This window comes from Strix uralensis, chromosome 5, assembly GCF_047716275.1.
Source record: "Strix uralensis isolate ZFMK-TIS-50842 chromosome 5, bStrUra1, whole genome shotgun sequence".
Classification (NCBI taxonomy): domain Eukaryota; kingdom Metazoa; phylum Chordata; class Aves; order Strigiformes; family Strigidae; genus Strix; species Strix uralensis.
The window spans coordinates 79,978,100-79,999,430 of NC_133976.1; the positions used below are offsets into that span (position 1 = coordinate 79,978,100).

The 21,331-nt window shown below is 41.2% G+C and overlaps 1 protein-coding gene across 1 annotated transcript; it reads left to right on the forward strand.

Annotated features, from left to right (window-relative positions):
- The first annotated feature begins 902 nt into the window (after nt 1-902).
- Nucleotides 903-19,168, forward strand: C5H12orf75 (chromosome 5 C12orf75 homolog). The gene is made up of 7 exons (XM_074871896.1): nt 903-930; nt 8,096-8,120; nt 13,986-14,148; nt 14,376-14,411; nt 15,568-15,647; nt 16,445-16,485; nt 17,879-19,168. The coding sequence occupies exons 2-6, from the start codon at nt 8,117-8,119 to the stop codon at nt 16,447-16,449; spliced, it is 288 nt and encodes a 95-aa protein (XP_074727997.1). The 5' UTR covers nt 903-930; nt 8,096-8,116; the 3' UTR covers nt 16,450-16,485; nt 17,879-19,168.
- Nucleotides 19,169-21,331: the final 2,163 nt, after the last annotated feature.

Genomic DNA, 21,331 nt, shown 5'->3' on the forward strand with positions numbered 1-21,331 from the left:
AACACTTTTAGTAGCAGTAATATGTCTCTAGCTAGAGTTTTTGTGGTTGCATCTGGCTGTATCCAATGGGTTTCAGCTCCCTGTTCATTTGAGAGGACTGAGCAAGAGTAAACCATCAAGGTTTGGAAGTATTTTACTTCTCTCTGTGCAAGAAAGGTTTGGGTTAGCAGAAAATAAGCCAAATTCTTCTTGGGGAATGATACAAATTTTGAATAAAACAAGATTGCTTGTAGACTTTGTACACTCATCTTGCCCATTTCTCAGTGCTGTTGATATTAATTGGGAAAAGCAAATCTGTAGCTCTTACCAACCCGTGGGTCTTCAGTTTCACCATCATGTTTCTATGAGAAGAGAAATACTGAAAGCAACCAGCAAATATTTGCTTAAAACAGCGAACTGGATGTTATTGATAGCAGAGGTGGGGTTCGCAGCCTGGACCTGTGGTTACCCCGGTTTCCCCCGCGGTGAATGAGGGGTGTCCCAAAGCTGCCCTGAAACTCGGGAGGCGAAGGGGCGTCTTGGCTCCCCGGGGAAGCTCCGAGCTCGCTGCGGGGAGCCTGGGGGGTCCTGCGGGTTTAAGCCTGCGTGGAGCCTTATCCCCGGCTTAACGGCTCCAGCCCAGGGGGGGCCCAAGGGAAATCCTGGGAAGGTGGGGGGTGCCTTTCCTCGGGGCCAGGCCGGGGGTGCGGTGAGGTGCCGGGGTGGTGCCGGGCGGCGGCGCTGGGGGCCGGCGGTTTCCCAGGCGATGGGTGGGGAGAGGAGGAGGAGGAAGAGGAGGAGGAGGGGTCCCCGCGGCTTTATCTCCCACCCGGCTCCGCCTGCTGCCGGCTGCCTCCCGTCGCTTCTCCGTTCCGCTCCGCTCCGCACGGCCGGGCCGGGCAGCGCCCATGGGCTGCGGCAACTCCACGGCCGGCGGCACGGGAGGGCGAGGTAGGGCGGCGGCGCTGAGCGGGGCCCGGCGGCGGGTGAGCATCCCCGCGGGCAGCCTTGCCGGGGGGCGGCGGGGGGCACCCCCACCACCCCCCCGGGGGGGGCTGCATCCCCCCACCCCGGTTTGGGGGATGCCCGTCCAACGGGCGGGAATCGCTGCCCGCGCTCCGGCAGGAGCATCTCTGGTCCCCGAGGCTGAATCTCTTGCCCAGGGGAGAGGGGGTGATGTGGTCCGCCGGGGGGGTGGGGTGGGCACCGGAGGCTTTATGGTGCCTGGGTTGTCCTTAGGGTCACCACCTCCGACAGTAGCTGTCCTAGGCAGGGTGAGCCCAGGCCGGGAGCTGGACGAAAGGATCCCGCCGGGGGTGTAAGCTCCATCCTCTTTGCTTCCCTATAAGGCCACGAATGCCACTTCTGAAATGAATTTGTGCCACTTCTTCTCCAATGCTTGCCGGAGAAGTTGGAGGATTGAGGCTTCTTGCATGTTAATGTGTGCCACTGGCTGGTGTGTCCAGCGGGCTGCCTTATTTGCTCATTGCTATTTTCAAAAGAGGTAAGGTCTGGGAAGATGGTGCTGATGTGCTCATCTTTCCCCCAGCCCCCTGAAATATATATGGAAATTGAAAAGTGGAGTTTCACCATATAATTATAAATAGCAGCATTTCACAATCATTTTTAATCCTAACTGCACTGGGCAAACATTGCCACCTGTTTCAGTACCTGTATTAAGTCTTTCAGATGCACTTGTTAGCTTCGTAACCTCTTGGAAATACACAGCAAAACAGCGGCCAGACAAGTTAGAATTACTGGGTCTCCATCTCTTACCATTTTGACTTACTTTATGCAGAGCTGAAGTGGTGCCTCAGGTGGTGTTAGTCCCAGTTTGAAGAACTGGGCATCTCTGAGTGTGAATGATGATGCCTTCTCCAAGTTGTATGTATGTGTCTATGTTTGTGTGGTGTGTTGATGGTTTACGCACTAAGCCCTGCACTTCTCACCCCTAGGGGAAGGGGAGGCTTTTCTGCCATTATTGCTTACCTGATTTCTGCTAAATGATTATAAATTAGGTTTTAGGTATCATGTATTATCTATCAGAGGCCTCCCTCATCCATAAAGAATGCACGGTATGAATTTGCTTGAACTTCCATCACTCATTAGAGCTGTCCCGTTTGCACACATTAATTCTCTCCCATTAGTTGATTCCTCCATTGCTGTGACTGCAAGTTGTTTCAGTTTATGACCAATGTAGCTTCATACTGCTGGAGTGATGCTTGATCACATCCCATTTCTGTTTGCTGGCTAAAAGCACTAGAGCAAGTATCAGAGAAATTCAGAGGAAAATTTTGAGTTGACTATTAGTCCCATTGTTGTAGCTTCTCGTTTAATGTTGATCTGGCCACCCTGTGGAACTTGTGCCAGGACACAAACGGGTAAATGTCAGACAGACTAACTCTGACGGCGGTAGTATTTAGTGAATTATGTTGAACTAAAAGTTTATTTGTTTAAATAAATGTGTCCACTGTTGCAATAAAGGCAGCTAATTTCAACAGGTTTTAGGTTGTAGATTCATAAATTATTTTTACTGAAGGTGCAGCCCCTTCAGTAGTTTAACTTACCTGTACTGTTATTCATAACACATTTGAACTTGCATTTTGTGGCAGCCTTTTGCATACTCTCTAGAATAGTCCGCAGATCTCCAATGGCTTAGTGCAGTAAAAAACAATGCCATGTAAAACATATAGTTAATAAAATGGAATAATTACTGTTGCCCTGATAGACCTTTCCAAAGCAAATACAGCTTTGAAAGGTCCAGTTCTCTTCTCACTTTCACCACTGTCAGTCAGGAATAACTATGCAGTCTATGGTATTATAATAATCAACAAGTGTTAATAAGAGTAAGAAGTCAGGTGTCTACTATTTATTTTTTTCCATTTAGCATACCTTGCAAAGTGTGTCTAATAAAAATAAAATTATTTTATGTAGGGGAAGGAGAAGATGTACCATTTTTAATTGGAATTCTAGAGCTCTTAAGGAAAGTGTAACTCTGAGTATTTTCCTGAAAGACGTGAATACTGTGTAAAAACAAATTAATCTTGTGGCTTGCACAGCATGACTACATCATTAGTTCTAAAGTTATGACTATTCTACAGTCAGTAGTGTCAAAGCTAGAGGTACATAATGTATAATTAACCTGTAACACTCTCTGTCATATTATATGACTAAGGATAATATTGTAGCATACTTCACAGAATACATCAGACATGTTATGCTAGACCCCATTTTCTTACTCTGGTAAAATTTCTATTGTAGCCTAACTCAATTTTTCCTTAGCAGACGTATATGTAATGATAGTTCAGCTAATGATATTATCTTCTGTTGCACGGCTAGAATGACATCAGAGGAGCGATCAGCTCTATGGTCTGTGAGATCTAAACTAATAGACATGATCTAGAATAACATTTCTGTCTGTGGTGCAGTACTCCAGAACACCAGCGTAACTCACAGAGCTTAAATTTTCCTTCCAGAGCATCAGACACTGGCAAAAGGCTCCTCAGTTGAGAAATGGCAAAACTGATGGTAAACTGATCTATACACATCCTTCTTAAATCACCTAGCTATTTTGTTAACTATGGTTTATACTGATTTTTTAAATTTCCCATTACCCACAGACAGTTTTATTAACAAATTGCTATTTTCCTGATGTTTTGTTACCTCACTCTACGTATCCTTCTTCCATGTTATTTCCTGGTGTTTTAGAAGCTCCAAAATAGCTCTTCTGTTTTGGGCTTTTAAAAATATGTCCTTAAACATTAATTTACTTTTTTTTCCAAGTTAAGGCATTTCCCTTCATTCTAGTCTTGCTTCACTAACAGTTTTTAACTGCCTCTTCCTTGCTGTATCAATTGTAGTAGCAATGACAGCACCTTAAATTATGGTACTCAGTGGAGGCTGGCAGTCTAGCCTTAATTTAAATATACAGAGAAGCTGTTAGTCTGTGGAGAATTTCAAATACAAACAAATTATGATTAAGAACTCTCACATCAAGTTTAAACAGATTTATTAACTTCAAGTTTGGTGGAATGCCCAGGAAACCATTCTGCCATTCTATTTAAAATCCAACTAATTTTTAAAATTAATGTTTAATCAGGTCACGTCTATGTACAGAACTGCCACTGATGAGTTGAAGTAATCAATTTGAAGTAAACTGATATAATTCTGTCCTCAGTTACACTGGGGTATAAATAGAATAAATTCATTGATGTTAGGACTTGGTTCCTTATTGCTGTCTTTTGGAGCAAAATCAGAAAGGAGCCTACAATAGAAAACTCATTTGTAATCTGTTGCATGCGTGTGTGTGTAATTTTTATGTTTTTATTTGCTTTTTGTAACAATTTGAAGTATTTGCAAGAAAATATTGTAGGAAGTTGTTCATTAAAAATTAGTGGGAAAATGTTTCATAATCTGCTCTGAAGTCAGATACTGGCATTTTTTGAATCCATGTTTTTATGCATGTAAGTGGTTGCCTCTCATCCTTTTTATGTTTTTCTGAAGTTTTTGTCTTCCACATTCACTCATTATGCATTTCTCAGCACAGAGGAATATTGTCTGTGGCTGTCAATTTCTTTCAACCATCTTTTGCGTTTGTCCTGCATTTACTGAAATCCTGCAGGCTTGTCAGTAACAAGCTGCTGTTGTTTTGAAAGTGCAAACCCCCCTCTCACTGAATGGAAGATACTTTGGAATATGTTCTTGTCCTCCTTCATTTGTGGCTGTTAAAAGGCTGTGGTTTTTTCTGAGAGATCACAGCTCCACTACTCTAGACAGAACGTTTTTCTTCTGTAATCACTCGGGCTCAGAGCGATGTATGGCTGAGTGGGCCTCGTTTATTCTGCAGGCTGTACTCTTCCTTCTCCTCCTGCAGCTGGAAAATGCCAAAATGCAGCCATGGTCCTACTATGTAGGTGGTGTGAGCAGAGAGGCCGTTCAGGACAATTCAGTACTGCCTATTTTTTGTAGATACAGCTTCCTGTCTTCCCCTCGGCCTCTTGCTGAGGTTAGGCAGAATTTGGAAAACCAAATCAACATGAACCTATTGAGACAAGGTTTGTAAGGTCAAGTGCTGCCTTTTTTTAGGCCAAGCTGATACAGTGGGAAAAAATGGACAAACTTTGCAATGTGTGATGCTTTTCTCAAGTCACATATCTAAAACATCATGGCTACCAGAGCACTAAGCCTTGCTGCTCTGGAACAGCTATGCACTGTTTGTAAATTGGTGGTAAATAAGATTCTTTGGCTGAACTTCTGGCAGGAGGAACTTGAGCAGTTATAAAATAATGTGTCGCTCACTAAACATGGAGGAGTTAGAGAAATATGTCAGTGAAGTAACAGGGGTGAGGGTGAATGGATTGGACTTTAAAAACAAACACGTCTGTACAAACTGAGATATTATTGGGTTCCTTGAGAAATAAAATCTATGTATAAAGAGTGTTCAGGCTGCCTAAGGAAGAAAACCTTATGAGTTGTTACATAGAGATACTTACGGGCCACCTACCTGAAGGGATGTTCACTTGCATGCTCAGAACTCTTCCAGGAAGAAAACTGTGAACTGGAAATACTTTCAGAGCTACATTCAGGTACTTTAGTGGTATTCAGGTAAATTTGGACCAAACTCTTGTTTCACTTTTGCTAGTGAAAATGAGAAATAACACCACTGAAATCAATGGAATCCCATCAGCGGAAGTGAGGATAACCGGTTCTTTGTGTTTATAAAAACAGTAGTAAACAGTTTGTTTATTATATGTATTTATTTATTAGAAATAGTAAAAATTGCCTCTTGAAAAGTGAATTTGTTTTTATCATAGTTCTCCATGTTTTTGTGTGAAGTGCATTTCAAAATGCTGCAATAATTTTTCAGCAGTGACGCCCCCTCTAATATTCAAAGGAAACAAGTGTTGCCAGGTGTGAATGCTAGTGGCACATCTGCGTTCACAAACACAGGTCCATAGCTGTATAGCGCTACATGAAGGCCAAGCTGATGGGTCTGAGAGACTGCTCCTGTCCCCAAGTGTGAATGTATGTGTACTGTAATGCATTGAAGGCAGGTTCAGCATTGAACATGGACGTGGCATTGAAGTGTGCCTGGTGATTGACTGGAATTTGAGTATCATCTCCACTGGGAAATGTAATCGTACTGTAGGCACATAGTTCTCACTCAGCTAAGCTTTCAGTTTGTGTGTTAAATGCTTTTTACTTTTGGTATACTTGCTGCAAGGAAGGCATTAGTTTTTCAAACAAGGATCCAAAGCGCTGAGACCTCAGCTCAAACTCAGAAAAGGCTCGGCAAAGGCCTCACAAAGGACCTCTCATCTCTTTTTGGAGAAACTGAGTTTGTTTGCAGTGAGTTTAGGTTGAAAAAATGAGAATGTTATGGTTCTGGTGCAGAACAGGCATATCACAGGAATAGTTTCTCTGAGAAAAAAAAAAATCCTGCTAGCTGCAGCAGTGGAGCTAGGCTTTTGAAAACGTGTTGTCTGAGGTGTTGCTGATGCCTAGGCTCTGTCTAGATGTGCACGGTGTTGCCCTGAAGTTGTGTAGCTGAGCTGACTCTGGATGATCTCGCCTTGGTAGCAGAAAACATCTCCCTACATCAGCCAAGATCGAGCTTGTATGCAGCACTGCAATGCCAACCTTCCGCCTGGACACAATTAATTTGGAGGATTTATATGTAGTACTATGTAGATGTGCCTATAAAGCCAAAAAGTCTTAGAAAGCTGCCTGGCAGAATTAAGTTTTATAGTGAGGACCTGAGCTTATTGTGCATAGAGGTACTCCCTCCAGCTTAATTAAGAGTTTCTGATGATACACATAGCTGTACTGAGATTTTGCTGACTCTGGAAGCAGTAGTAACAAAAGAAATGTGTACAGTCTAGTCTACGTTGTTGCTGGGGAAAGGAGGGATAGCCAATTCATTGGAATTGGGAGTGATGTTATGTTCAAGAGTTAGCTGTAAAGTGAGGTGTTTCCTGCCATCTGAGCCATCCATTCAGGTGGACAGTGCTGGAAGGCCTTGCAGGACTGTTTCTTCCTCTCTCTGTTTAAAATAAGGATGCGGAAGGCATATTCTTACACATCAGAGTGAGACAAAAGATACTTGCTATTTATGGATATTTTTCAGCAGCAGAAATAAAGTTTTTCAAGAAATGAAGTGCCATGACTGGAAAAAATCCCAACCTACCTCCAAACCCATAAAATCTTTTGGATTGACAACTGTAGTTTCTTCAGAGTGAGCTCAGATAACCTCTTCCAGCTAAGTACTGAGAGGAAGAGGAAAAGAAGTGAAAGGTTTTCTAATGTGTACCCTAGCTTGTATAATTAATAGAAGGGATAATTTGCTGGTTACTCAGCTGAATGATATACCAGCAATAGCAACATGGCATTAATAACTTGGGAGGAACAGGAAAGAGCTTGTACTTGAGTGAATGTTCCTCTCCCCGCAAGAAGCATCTGAGTCACCAAAAAAAAATCAATCACTGAGATCACGCAGCCAGGTGGTAGTTTTTGTCTTTTTGCTTTTTGTTAAATAGCAAGATGAATTAAGGGGTGGTCGATCTCTTTGGATGTCTGGGACTTTGGATGGATTGTGTCCCAACATTTATATTAGTTCTGTCTAGTTGTTTTATAAAACTTTGTTTATGTGGCAGGAAGAATGGAGCAGCATTTTACACATGTAGTGTCAAATCTACAACTGAATCAAACAGCAAAATAAACAGGCGTTCAGGAGTAACTTCTTGGTTAGTTGGAGTGACTTTGTAACAGACAAAGCCACCAGAAGACTGAGCAAAGTGAAGCATATAAAATTCAGAAAGATGAATTTTATCTTATGTTGCTCTCATCCTGAGTGACTGCACCTGGGCATTGGTCCACAGCAGAATAATTTTCACCCACTGAGAATCTAGCCTAAATCTAAGCATGATAGACTTAAGGGATAATATAGATAATCATTAAGGATAAGCTAGACAATTATGAGAAACCTGTTCACTGACAATAGAACATTCCTGTTGCAATTTCTGTGTTGTTTAGGACAGAAAAGGCAGAAAAATGTACTATCAGTTGGTTTAGAGGATTATACCATTATCTTGTAAACATGCACTTTTTTTCATTCTAGGTGCCACAGGGACTACTAAAGATGTGTAAGTACTTACTCTACTCTTTCAAATACGTAAGCCTGGACTTATCTTCAGTCCTACTAGCCTTATACTAGATTTAGTCATACATGATTCATCTGGCTCCTAACATATAATCACCACCAGATTTTTATTGTCTTTAGTGACAGCTTCCATATCCACAAAACAACTTCATGTCTTGTTTACTTTTCTACAGATTCCTTCACTCATTATTTCTCTAACAAAAATGTCTTTTCTCTGCTTCTGTTGAAAGAGTTGTTTCCCAGAGGTGGTCATGTTACTTCAGACTACACTTCCCTGTCTCATACCAGTACACCTTTGTCGAAAGGCCATGTCATTGTATGAAGCGACCACATAAATTTCCACCAAGGCCTGTGAGAGATGTAAAGAGTCACTGAGGCAAATTTCTCCTCTTTGCGGGAGACCTGGTAACCCATTCAGACTTCCTTTTCAGAGTACCCACCTTCTCTAGATGTTCTCCGCATTGAAGATAGTATCTATCTGTTCCTCTTTCCCTTATATTTGACACTGAGTAGCAGAGGGCAGCCCTACCCATCCTGTTTTTCTCTAAATCTGTAAGGTCTGAACCTCTATTGTCCTGCTGCCTCTTGCCAACTTCTGGTTTTCAGAAAAGCACCAGCAAAAGATTAGCATTTCTCAGCCCATCTTTCATTTGCTGATGCAGAAGTGTGCAGGAACAGCTTTATTCAGCCATAAATTTATTTTCCTGTCAAAGGAAGCATTAAAGAAGTCCTCCTGAGGTCTTTTCTTCTATTCTATATTATTGGTATTTGCCACTAGAGTTTGAGACTGAGGATTTTAATGTTATGCAATAGGAACATTCTTCAGTTTTATTTACTTCATTTAGAATAACTACTCTAATTAGATGGAGGAATCCTGCTGTAGAAATGAGGGCTGTCAAGTCAGATAAACAAGTGGAGAGAAGAGCTTAACAACAGGCTTGTCCTTGCTATTACAGAGCACAGCTCAGAGCTAACAACAGGTCTCACTTGGCAGATGAATGCTGTTGTCACAGATACTCTTGAGATCTGTGTTACCCATGTAGTCTGTCTTCTGGGTTTGCAGTGTCAGACATAAATAAATTACAGAAGGCAAGTTTATGAGAAACCTCTTCTTGATGCAGCCTACAGCATCCATGCCCTCAGCACTTCTATATATACAAAACCACTGGTTTTAGTTTGTATTAGGGCCTTTTTCTGTTGTTCAATTTAGATAATTTAAGTGTCTGATTTAGAACTGCATCTCTCTTTTTGCTCTTCAGTAGTTTTAAATTTCAAAATTGCAAGCACTGCTAAATTATGAATTTAGTAGGCACATTTCTATGCTTAAAGGTACGGGTATATGTAGAACTGCATTTGTGTGTGTATAAGCATTTGTAGGAGGACTGGGAACATCCTACTTATTAGTGTTAGATCATCTGTCATGTTTCAAAAAAGTATCGGGATAACTTAGAAAAAACTAATTACTAGTGCAGACTTCAAGAAAGTGAAAGGGTCAATCCTGGAACCATTACTCATTCAGGTAAGTATAGTGGAGCCAGCCGAACAACCTATGTGAGTAATAGCGTGCTTGAGCCTTCTCGTCAGACATTAGAAATGCAGATCTAGATCTGTTAATGAGGAATGGCAGTGATGACCTGAAAAGTCCTAAATCAGTCATCCTAATATTTTACAGCAGATTTTTACAAAGGAAGTAAAATACCAGAAAAACTATTCTAGTTTCATGGAAATGAACAAAGAAGATTTATATTAACTGACATTATAGATCCACACAAGCTTTTATTTTATACCTTCTCACTTCTATCAGCTAAAGATTAAAAAATTCTCTTTAAAAAACCCACTTTTTTTTTTTTTTTTTTGTCAAATTTCAGTCATATTGGTTCTGGTCCAGAAAAGCATTCAGGTGTGTCCTTACTGACAGCATACTTTTCAATACAGAATCTGGTCATTCTAACTCAAGAGATTTCTCATTTCTTGACTGCAACTCATTGCCAAGGCACCAGCGTCTCCTGGAGTGAGCAACTGAGTGAAAGGAGGGAGGGCTGGATCCTGCTCTGAGCCTCTTGGGGTGACTGCGGGAAGTTACTTTGCCCTCTGGGCCTTGAGTTTCTCCACCAGTAAGATAGGGATGATGATATGATCTTCCTACGCAAAGTGCTGTGAGATTGAGGGCCACGTGGTGACAAGAAGGTCGTATGGTCTGGGAACGTGATCTCTCCCTGTGTATTCCAACCCTCAAATCAACGGTGAATCTGTTGGCCAGACTTAGCCAACACACCTGCCCCACTAATGAAGAGAGGTATGTCACTGCTAACTGGAAAAGCTTAGGTATAGGAGGGGTTAAGTATATTCTAGAAAATAATGCAGTGCCTGTGATATTCAGAATGTGGCTAAATTCAGAGGAAGATTAGTAACAGTAATAAGGAAAGGACACAGCAATTCAAGCCTGTTTCAAAATATTGGGAAGAAATCCTTCAAATACAAATGACAGGCCCCTGTTCCCAAGAAATGCTGAGAAACTGAGGAGAAGTAGTCTGTCACTTGTGCAAAGTTTAGTGAATCATTTCTTCTGGGACTACTGAGCATGGCTAGAAAGAGTCTGTATAATGCTCAGCACGAACAGAGTCCTAAAAGCTGAGGTAAGAAAAATGTGGATGGAATGAATTAATGTGAATGCCTGTCATTTGATATTTAAAATATTATGTGAAAAATGACAGCTTCTTTTACCATCAAATGGACATGGGACTGATTGATGTAAAAACTGACAATTGAACCAAGTATATTTTTCAGACTTAGGAGGGTGACAGGAAACCTCTTGGGATAGACAAATCCTTACCAAAAGAAACATTTTTTCTAGCTCAAGATAGAATGCTGTTATGTGGATTTGCTGTTAAATCCACCTACTGGCTACAGGACTTCACCTGTGCTACCTGCTGAAAAACATGCTCTCAGTTCCTCTGGAGGAGATGTCAACAGCATCTGGGGGAAGATGCAGTGACACAGCAGCAGATCAGTACAAAGTACATCGAACTGCTAAGTTCCTTTTGCCATCTATTCCTGGTGCAGAAAAGCTTATCCTAGCTTGCTCTTCCTGGAGGACTCTGTAAATACAGATATTTAAAGATATTTTTTTATGTTAGGTTCTTCCTTCATCCCTGACCAGACAAGAAGCTAGAGACACATTGGAAGTAGAGAGGGAGAGAGAAAGGATGTGCTGGACTCCTGTATCCCCATACCCTCTCTGAGTCTGGGAAATGTGGCAATGGGATGGATCACTGCTGAAACCAAAGGAGCTTCTTTCCATTCTCATTTCCACATGGTTGAGTCTGCTCCCCAGAGCCACTCGTGTTCACCCGGCCTGGGCAGAGAAGCAGTACAGCTGACACCTGGACATTTGAACATACGTAATTAGTGGGCACCTTTCAAAATGGGGCCTTAAGCTACAGTGTGTGAAGGCAGCAGTGTGTGAATATGTGTAATGCATAAACTGTAACATCATTCCTCCCCATTCTGCTTAGAAAGGAGTCCTCAGAAAGGGATGGAAAATAGCTTCTTTCTTAAGTGCCATGACCAGAATTTTTCTTTCTTCTCCCTCTCACTTTTCCACTTTCCTCCTGCCTCTGCTTACTTTCTCTTTCCTAGCAGGACTACAATAGACTGCACCCAGTCATCACCCAGTCCAAGAGCTGTGGTCTGTACAATCCCAGATCATATTTGCTGTTGTGCATTTAGGGGAAAAGGTATTGCAAAATTAGACTTCGATTTGTAGCTATTAAGAGGGAAGGAAGAAAGCAAAATGTTTAAAAAAAACCTAGTCTACTTAATCATAGGCCTAGATAATTTGTTTTGGTGAATGACAGTAATGGTCCAGTGATGCCCCATTACAAAACATTTCTAGAACAGAAGAAAATAGCCCTGTTGCCTAGTAGAGTCTCTTTTTTTTCAAACATTGACATTAATTTCCTGTTGGACAATATTGATTATTATTCTTACAACTTCATTTTAGAGTGCCAGTGCTTTTAAAGGATTCTTTTCTCTGGATAATGGTTAATCTGGATTATAGAAAATGTTTCCAATTGTATGAGAAAATCAATCCTGTGACACATTCACAAGCAATCATTTCTGTTGAACCAACTGATCTTTTGGCACCCAAAGTCCCTTTCTTAAAGTGTTGTCTTTTTTTTTTTTTTTTTGCTAAAAATACAGTCCTCATTTCTACCCACTGATGTATTACACAGGCTTTCCACTTTCTTCAACTGGAATTGGCCCACACTAGGACAGAGCAGCTTCACAGTCTTCAAGGGAAATTGCCTCTGAATTTTTGTCTGCATGTGTGAAGACTGCAAGGTGGCTTAGGCTACATGGGGTCAGAGGAGATGGGAAATGTTTTCTGAAATAGCACTAGCTCCTCCAGGGAGGAGTGGCAGGAGGGCCAGAGAATGAGGAGTTTATTGCTCAGACTCTCCTGAGTGGTAAGACATAGGCAAAGACAGCAGACGAGGAGGCTCACCCCCCTCAGTGCTATGCCCTGCATGAATGTCATTTAGCAAAACTGCAGCATACTTAGATTTATCCCAAACCTCTACTATTAAAAGGACCTGTGTACCCTAATTCACTGTAGTGACACAGAAAGGATAGTTGGTAATGTTCTGCCACTTAGAAAGAAGATAAGTGTAAGATAATTTCCCACTTGTAGCAGTATTTTTAAGCATTTGCTACCCTTCCAGGAGAGTGCTGACTGATCTTTAAGGGGCATTTTCTTGCATTTAAGGCTGCATCTTCCTACAAGCTCTCTGCACTTCAGGCCAAAATCCCATTGACTTCAGGGGTCAGTGATGGCATACAGCCCTGACAGTTAAACAGTAGGCACATCTACCTTTTATAATAAAAAAATTACAGTAAGAAATGTCATGTATTATTGTTCAAGATCATGATTCAGAAATGCCTTTCAAGGCTACAGTATGGATTTAGCCCTAACACTGGATAAAGGCCAGCTCTCAGTTTTATTGCCTGGGTAGCAGATCAGAAATTCATGGCTCAGCTCATGGTGGGGAGTATCTCTGCATTGCCCCCATAGTCCAGGCAATTGGTCCTTCAATGGGAATATTCAGGTGAGGATATCTGGGTAAACAGCCTGTGCGTGAGCATTTCCACAGCAGAGCCCCCTTTGCTGTTTGTAGCCTTCCCAGGGCACCGCTGTGGCCATATCTCATGGCTCCCTGGGCAGCTGCGCTCCAGGACTCCTTCTTGGGCAGTTGTCACAGCTGCCCCCAGCTGTAGGGAAGGAGTGAATGATGTTTGGATTTAACAGCACTCAAGCTATCTTGCCTCTATTTTTATTGCTAGGTTGGTAGGTGGCAGACCAAGCTAAAATGCAGCTGCTGCCCTGATCCATACCCAGCCATGCAAGCAGAACTCAAAGTCCAAATACTTAATCAAAGGTGGGTGAGTAATTTGTGTGAAGACTGGCACTGGGGCACAGACTGAGACTACAGCGCAGCACTATACCCTCAGGGAGCAAGAATAAAATCTTTATCTTTTCCATACTAAATTTGCCTTCACATTGATGCTGATATCCCCCCTGCTCCAGTTCAGCTACACTGGACAGTATTTCAGTGGGGGGAGTCAAACAGCAGTGACTCTCTATCGATTTACAGGCTGACCTGTGATTTTTACCCTAAAGGTAAAAGAGAAGCAATTGCCCATTTATAAAGGATTAGTAACAGTTACTTGGTTTGCAAACGACTCTGACTTCAGGAATTGCAGTACCTCATTTTATGGAGAGGCTCTAACATCTTTTGGCACAGCTGCTGTGAAGGTTTATCTTTCTTCATTGTCATTCTCATGCCAGCATGGACACCCAGTCCCTTCCAGTACTCTTCTGGTGGAATAGCAGCCCAGTCTTGTTCCTGTTATGTGTGGAGCGGTGTGAGGACTCACTCAGGAAATGTCTTAGTTTACCAGTTTCAGCTCACAAATCTACTTTCAGGAATCGCTGGTGGCGTTCATGAAAAGTAAGCTGCATCTGTTCTCAATCCTTTTCTTTCTTCTGTATATTAGATTGGAAAATTGTCACTCTTTTTGTGCCTGTGTAAGTACTTTATTGAATTGTGGATGACCTGAATTAAACTGGGATTAGTAATAATCCCCTTCTTCCCTTGCTCCTGAATCTACCCAGATGGTCATGGAGCATCTGAAAGAAACAATCTGCTAATGTGCTTTGTATCTTTTGATGTTACAGAGCAGAAGAATCCGTATCAGATGATGACAAAAGGAGGTAGGTGCTCTGCCGGGGCTGGCTTTGTTTGCAGTAGGCTGCAGTGATTTCTGCTGCCAGATGTACATCCTTCCTTCCATCTTCCTAATTCCCACCAACACCACCAAAGCAGAGAAAAAGGAAAAAGCAGAAGAGAGGACATCTCACACAGAGCCCAGTATTGATGAGTCCCCCCCATCCTGTTAGTGAGTTGGGGATGGGGGGAACTTTGCAGCAAGAAGAGCACATTATCTCACAGCTGTAGGTGATGTGCTCAATAAGGGCCAGTGACCTCTGCCTTCACACCAGCCCCGCCACAGGAGATGGTATTAGCACTTGTGGGAGATCTCTGCTGGGATGGAAGTCAAAGGAAGTATGACTCTATCATCAAACAAATCAGAAGTCAACCTAGAGCCCTGGGGGCTGGAGGAGGTGTGATTAATTTGGAACCTAACGGAGTAGAGCAGCATAATGGGAGTCTGCAAGTAGCTCTAGGCATGGCAGAGGCTCTTAAGGACCCAGTTTTTCACCTCCTTGCATCAGTCTCTGCTTTTCATACAGGCCTTGGAGCCAGAAATTATGCTTTGCAAGGCCATGAAGGGGAGAGAATTGGACTATGGAAGTACATAACATTCTCATGCTCCTTCCTGCTAAGTTTTCTCCAAGTGTGGCCCTAAGCAGGAGGATACAGGTCCTATTTATTAATGGGGAGAGGTCAAAGTGCTGTTTAATTGGTGTGCATTGTTTGAAGTGAGATGCTTCAGTGGTCCCAGTGTCAAACATTGCTATCAGGTTGGCTCTGTCCTCAGTTGGATATATTCTGTGTCTAGAAGAAGCTGAGCAGGTGGGGTTTATTGTCACAAGAGAGTTGGGATTTAATGAAAAATATTAAGAATTTGAGTGAAAAATAGCTCCTTTCACAGGCTTGTATCCCACTCAAGAGCAACAGCTAGCCTTAAGGTTTTTTTGCCTGGCACCGTATTAGCAAGCATGTGGCACTTAATACGCACTTTTCCCATAGCCCCAGGAAATGAGGGGTCTCTGTGGATGCTCATGCAGAGGTGCCCTCCTCTCTGACCATCCGTGGTCTTTGTAATGCTGCTGCATGATGTCAACGTTATAGGGAGAAGTGTCACAATAAAGCTCTGATGTCTCTTTAATTGTTTCTTTATACCAGGAACTATGGTGGTGTGTATGTTGGCCTGCCGTCGGATGCGGCTGCCATGGTTTCCAGTCAGACAAAAGCTGCACCGAAAGGTATTGGAAAGTTGTGTATTGCACTCCTCCTTCTTTCTCAGTTTAATTTTATCTAGTAAGATGTATTTCCTTTAAAAATCAATTATTATTTCAGACAGACTGGCTAGCCTTGGAGACTCTTAAGGCAGTGGGGCTATTTATAATTGTTAAAGTGATTGTTCCCATTTATTTAAATTTTAACACACTTTTGCAGAAGGATCCTAGAGCAGATGCTGACAGTGTGGTACATTGTCTTCTGAACAGCTTCTCCATGCTCTGAGTGCTCTGTGAATTCAAAGAAAACAAAACCCTGTTAGGACTAAGAGACTGTGATAGATGCACTTGCAGAGCCTCAGTGCTATTTTTAGTTTTGAAGGTGTTTACTTGCATTGTGGTGAATTCCAGTAATAACAGTTAGTAAGTGCTTGCTTTCAGGTTTATTTCTGTTCTTATATGAAACTCAGTGGAAACTGTTTCTTTTCCATGTGATATTTTCGAACAGTGGGAAAAAGCATTAGGTTTATAGGTACTTAATAGACAAGTCGTAAACATATAATGATGAAATCATGTAATATTGTTTAGATTTAACACAACAAAATGCTGCTGTCACATATGTACACCACAGAGTTTAGTCAGTAGCTGGTGCTTCCAAAATTTGCTGCAAAACAAAAAAAACAAAGAAAAAATAATACTATTAACCAAAATAATAGCTGGATTTGGAACAGTAGTATCTTTATTGCATGTTTTTTTTAAACGGTGTTCTAAATTAGTGATGTTACAATGTTTTAACCGTCTTTATCTTTTGTTTTTTAATTAAGATTAGAAGGAAATAAACACATCAAGATGGAAACAGCTGGAGGTACAGTATGCCTTAATTAATGTTATGTGCTTGGCATGTATTCGTTGAACAGAAACAAGGTGGCAGTGCTCCCTATGCTGCTCTTGGGTGGTCTGGGCATTGCCCAGTTAATTCTTCAGCTGCTTCTCCTGCTGGACCAGGAGCCAGTTCTCAGTGGTGCAGACATAAATTAGAAAGTCACCTTCTTGGTGAGAAGTGAGAAGCAAGGAAGCTCTGTATTACTCCATTTGGGAATAATCAAATGTCCTTGTATTCACCTTCAACCACACCACAGCTAATCCTTCAGTGGTACTAGGACCTCCCATGAGAGGTGAGGCACACCAGCAGTGTGTAGACCAGCCTCTATAGAGACAAAGCTTTTCCCAGGAACGAGTAGTTTGCAGTTAGAAAACATCTCCATTTTGGGGAGGACATTGAGGATCATAGTGAGGCACCCACTAAGTAACCTACTGGAGCTTTCCTCTCGCTATGGGTGAATCTGTGGGGGCTTTGTTCTCCACTGGCCAGAACAGGGCAGTGAAAATTTATAGGCTGTATTCCTGACTTTAGAGTTTGAACTAACTAACTAAAAAAAAGTCCTTTACAAGTTCATGTCTGAAGAAAAAGTAAAACAAGCTAAGTTTCCATTCAGAATTTGAACAAAATAAACATTGACAAATTTCGAAAGGGAACTCTTTTGATGTCTAGCCAGTGGGGAGGGGGAAGTTATAAAGCTGCCAACAATTTCCATAGGAAGCAGAACCCTTTCTTAATTTTGGTGAAGAGCCAGAAACATTTATGGCTGGCCCTGGTGCTGAACGCATGCCTAGTATATATGGTAGTATATGCCGGAGTATATAAAGACATACACTGATTGTCTTTAATCATGTGAATGGTTAAAGCCTCATGGACTGTGCTAGGAGCTCTCATACACAGGGAGACCTTCAGTTGGTCATCACACCTAAATTTAGTAACCTGTCTGAGATGTCTAAGCTAGGAACACTGTCACCCTTGACCTGGGCAAGACTGAAGCACCTTTAGATTGCGGCTTTCCATTCGTTTTGATGAATAGAGCCTGGGTTAATTAGGTCCCTGTCTAGGTGCTTTAGTTAAATGCCTGAGACATATTTTGTGATTCAGAATAGTGGAAAGTGCACTTTGCCTTCTTCATTGGTGCAAGATCAGGGCTTGGCTGCTGACTCAGGCCAAGATGAGCACCTTTAAACCTGCGAAGGATCCTCTCAGCTCCATGAGTATACGTGCATGTGTGTCTGCAGGACATAGACTACAAATCTCTCGGCTTCTAATGACAACCTAGTTCTCTGATTTATGTATAGAGTGTTACTGTGTTACTTTACCAATATTTCTTTACCAGTTTAGCTAAACCTCTCTGTTCCTTTCTTTTTTCAAACAGTCTTCTACTAAGACCAGTTGCCAGTGCTTTAGAGAGAGCTGTCTTTGTGCTGAAGATTTTTATATTTACGTAGCCTTCTGGGGAGCAAGAGAGACCAGAGCACCAAAAAATCTAAACTGTTGCAAGTTCCAACTACGGGTAAAGCTTAAAGTACAGCGTTGAATCAGTTTCCTATGATGGTTGCATTATGGAAACCTCCTGCTGTTCTCCAGTGAAAAATGAAATTAATGAACTCGTTGTGGATGTTTCTGCACAAGAGCTAATTTTGATGATCTGCAACTTATTTCTGTGTGGCCATATTGCAGATTTCATCAGCTATCAGCTATGCTTCGTATATTTTCTCCAACAATTTTTGATAGATTTTATATAGAAAACCATTACTACTGTCCACTTAATAGTTCTTATGGTAGGTTCTTATAAATTAATTGTTAATTTACTTCAGAGTAATATATTTGACAGGTTTGCATCTTTTTGGTAATATTGCGAATTTTAATATTTTTGCTGTGAAAACTTAGGATGAAATAAGCATAAGACCATCAGGTTCTTTATAATTACTACTGTCACTTTTATACAGTGAGACAAATAATAGTGTTTAATTTTCACCTTTTAAGAAGATATTGCTCAAGGAAATTTATTTAAATAAGAACAATGTACTTCATCGTAATAATTACATGTCTGTTTTTATTTTCTTCAGCTCTATTTCTTTTATAAAGCATTACATGGAAAAAATACTAATGAACCAAACTATTATGTTATGTCTTCCATTCTGTGTAATATTATAATGACATTTCCTTGTGTAACGATGAAGTGATAGTATTTTTAGAGATGGCAGGACTAAACTCCAGTGCTGTATCCTCCTGAACTATAGAGGATTTTTGATCACTATTAGAGTTTTTTATCCCTGACTCATCTCTAAGCATCTCCAATAGGGCAAATTGTAACAGAATGAGTGCTATTACTTTAACAAATTGTTGTATTAAATAACGTATGCGAGGTTTTAAAATTCATTTAGTTTATAGCAACTGTAGGTTTCCCACAGAACATAAAACAGATTGTATGTTTCCATATGGCTGAACAAGTATTTAAATTATTAAAGCCTTTTGCATAATTCTTTAGTCAAACTCTTTTTAATAGGACACAACATGCCATACATTTTAAACAAATAAACAAAAAACCCCCAACCCACATCATATTAATGTATTACTGTAGAATAATGACCACTTTTAAAATTAAAAGAAAAAAGCAACACAGAAAACTTGGACATGAAGTAAAACATTGTAAACCATGAAATTCCTGCCTGTTTCACTGATCTCTATTAAGACCAATGAACAACCATTGACTATGATTTCCAGTAACTTGCAGCTCTGGCTTTAAAATAAGTGGTAGTTTATTTGGTGTGAGGCCTGTAAAAAAAGTATTTTAAAATATTCCTTTCGTGTCCTCTTTTGAAGTATTTGTGACATTATTTACTGCTATTCTCTAGAAATCTGCTACTTGGGTTATCAACAGTTTCAGGCTTCCAGCTCCTGAAGACAAATATGCATCTCTTTCTTGACCCCTTCAACCTTGAACTGAGATGAAATAAGCTTGAAGATTAAGAGGTGGTGTTGAAATATCTCAGTATGAATGAATGTCTGTAGATTACATCTGCATAGTCTTGTTCTTGCAAGTCAAGCTGATAAGAACTCCAACAGCACTGAGTAATAAACATGCAGGTTTGCTTCCCACCTGCTTACCATAGCATAAGGGTGTAGTTTCCACATCACATGTTCCACAAATGGTCTAAATGGTCTGCACAGCACAAGTTTATTTAGTATGCAGCAATTAGGCCCGTGCCTGACCTGAACACGATTGCCTCTCCCAAAGCAGAAAAAACACCAGTCATCCTATGGCTTGAAAAGCCAACAACAGATGACAGTAATCTCCCCAGTTATTTGTCCACTTCTATCCTTTAAGTTGCTGGGAAGAATCATCAGAAAGGTGGACAGGGCTAAATTCGAACATTACTTCTGCTACTGACATCCAAACCCCCATGTGTGGGCTGAGGAAAGAAAGAGGTGATCTTTAATGAATAGCTCTTAGCAGTTGGTGGTGGGACAGTTGCAAAGGGTGCTTTTCTTGTTTTACGTCATTGCTTAATTTTTCTTGGGCAGACCTGCAGAGAAGTGTGGAGCACTTTGCAGAATTGGCCTCTTAATGATTCATCCTCTGAATGTGTGGGAGGTATGGTGGTTTCTTAATATTTTTGTTCCTCTGCATCTTTTCACCTCAAAAGCTTACTGATCAACTGACAAATGTTTCAGTATCATGGACTGGAGCCTCTGCAAGAGATATACATTCATTTATGCCATGTGGTCCTGTACCTGTCAAACTGAAGAGCTAGGAACATGCCCTTGTCTTAGATTTGCAGACTTGTCTTTTGTTTTCCAAGGACCCACAGATCTAGAAACTGGTGACAGGACACTGTATTCTGTTTTGGGCGAATTCCACTTAGGGAACTGATTTTCTGCTCATCAAAATTCCTCTATGGTGAACAGCATTTCTTAAGCCTTTGTTAATAAAAGCACATGACATTTCATGGAGAGATGAGTATATCTGCTATTTCAAAACTTACAATCTATGCATATTTCTGTTAGGAGGAGGAACACAAAAGAAACCCTATGTGCCAGCTGCCAGCTGTGCATTTGATGGCATCCTTGGAGGATATTTAGGCACTCAAGTGATGGTTCAATGTGAGACTTGAGAACAGAACACAAGTAGCCATTGAATGGCAGAGTTATTATTAAGCAATACACTTTGGTTTTGTCAAAACATCTTGAATTACATTTGCAAAGAAGACACATTTAAATGTTGGGGCTGTAATACCATTTCCTCTGCAGTTGTCACTCATTTCTCCAGCCAGAGCTGAGGAACCAGTGAAAACAATTTAGCAAAGACAGCGGATTCAGGCTTTCTGATTTGAGATTCTTTGACAGCCCAGAAATATTATGCTTGAATTCATGTAAGTCAGACAATTGAATCTTGAAAAATTCTGGAGTACCAAAGCATAGGATTGAAACTACAGTTTGTGATTAGCTGAAAAACAATGCAAATATCTTGTTGGATTGCAAGTTTTGGTTTAGTAGTACAAACTATTTCACCTCGAAGTCAGCTGCTCCTTTGAATGACACTGATGAGACAGTGCATTTATTTTGCTTTCTTCTTAATGCAGAACCTGTAGCTTAGTTGTAAGGACCCGACTTCTCAGTATCTGGGTAGTCCTGACAGAGATACTGCTCATTTCACAGAATCACAGAATCATCTAGGTTGGAAAGGACCTTGAAGATCATCCAGTCCAACCGTTAACCTAGCACTGACAGATCCCAGCTACACCCTATCCCTCAGTGCTATGTCAACCCTACTCTTAAACACCTCCCTGGGGAGGGATGGGGAGGGATGGGGACTCCACCACCT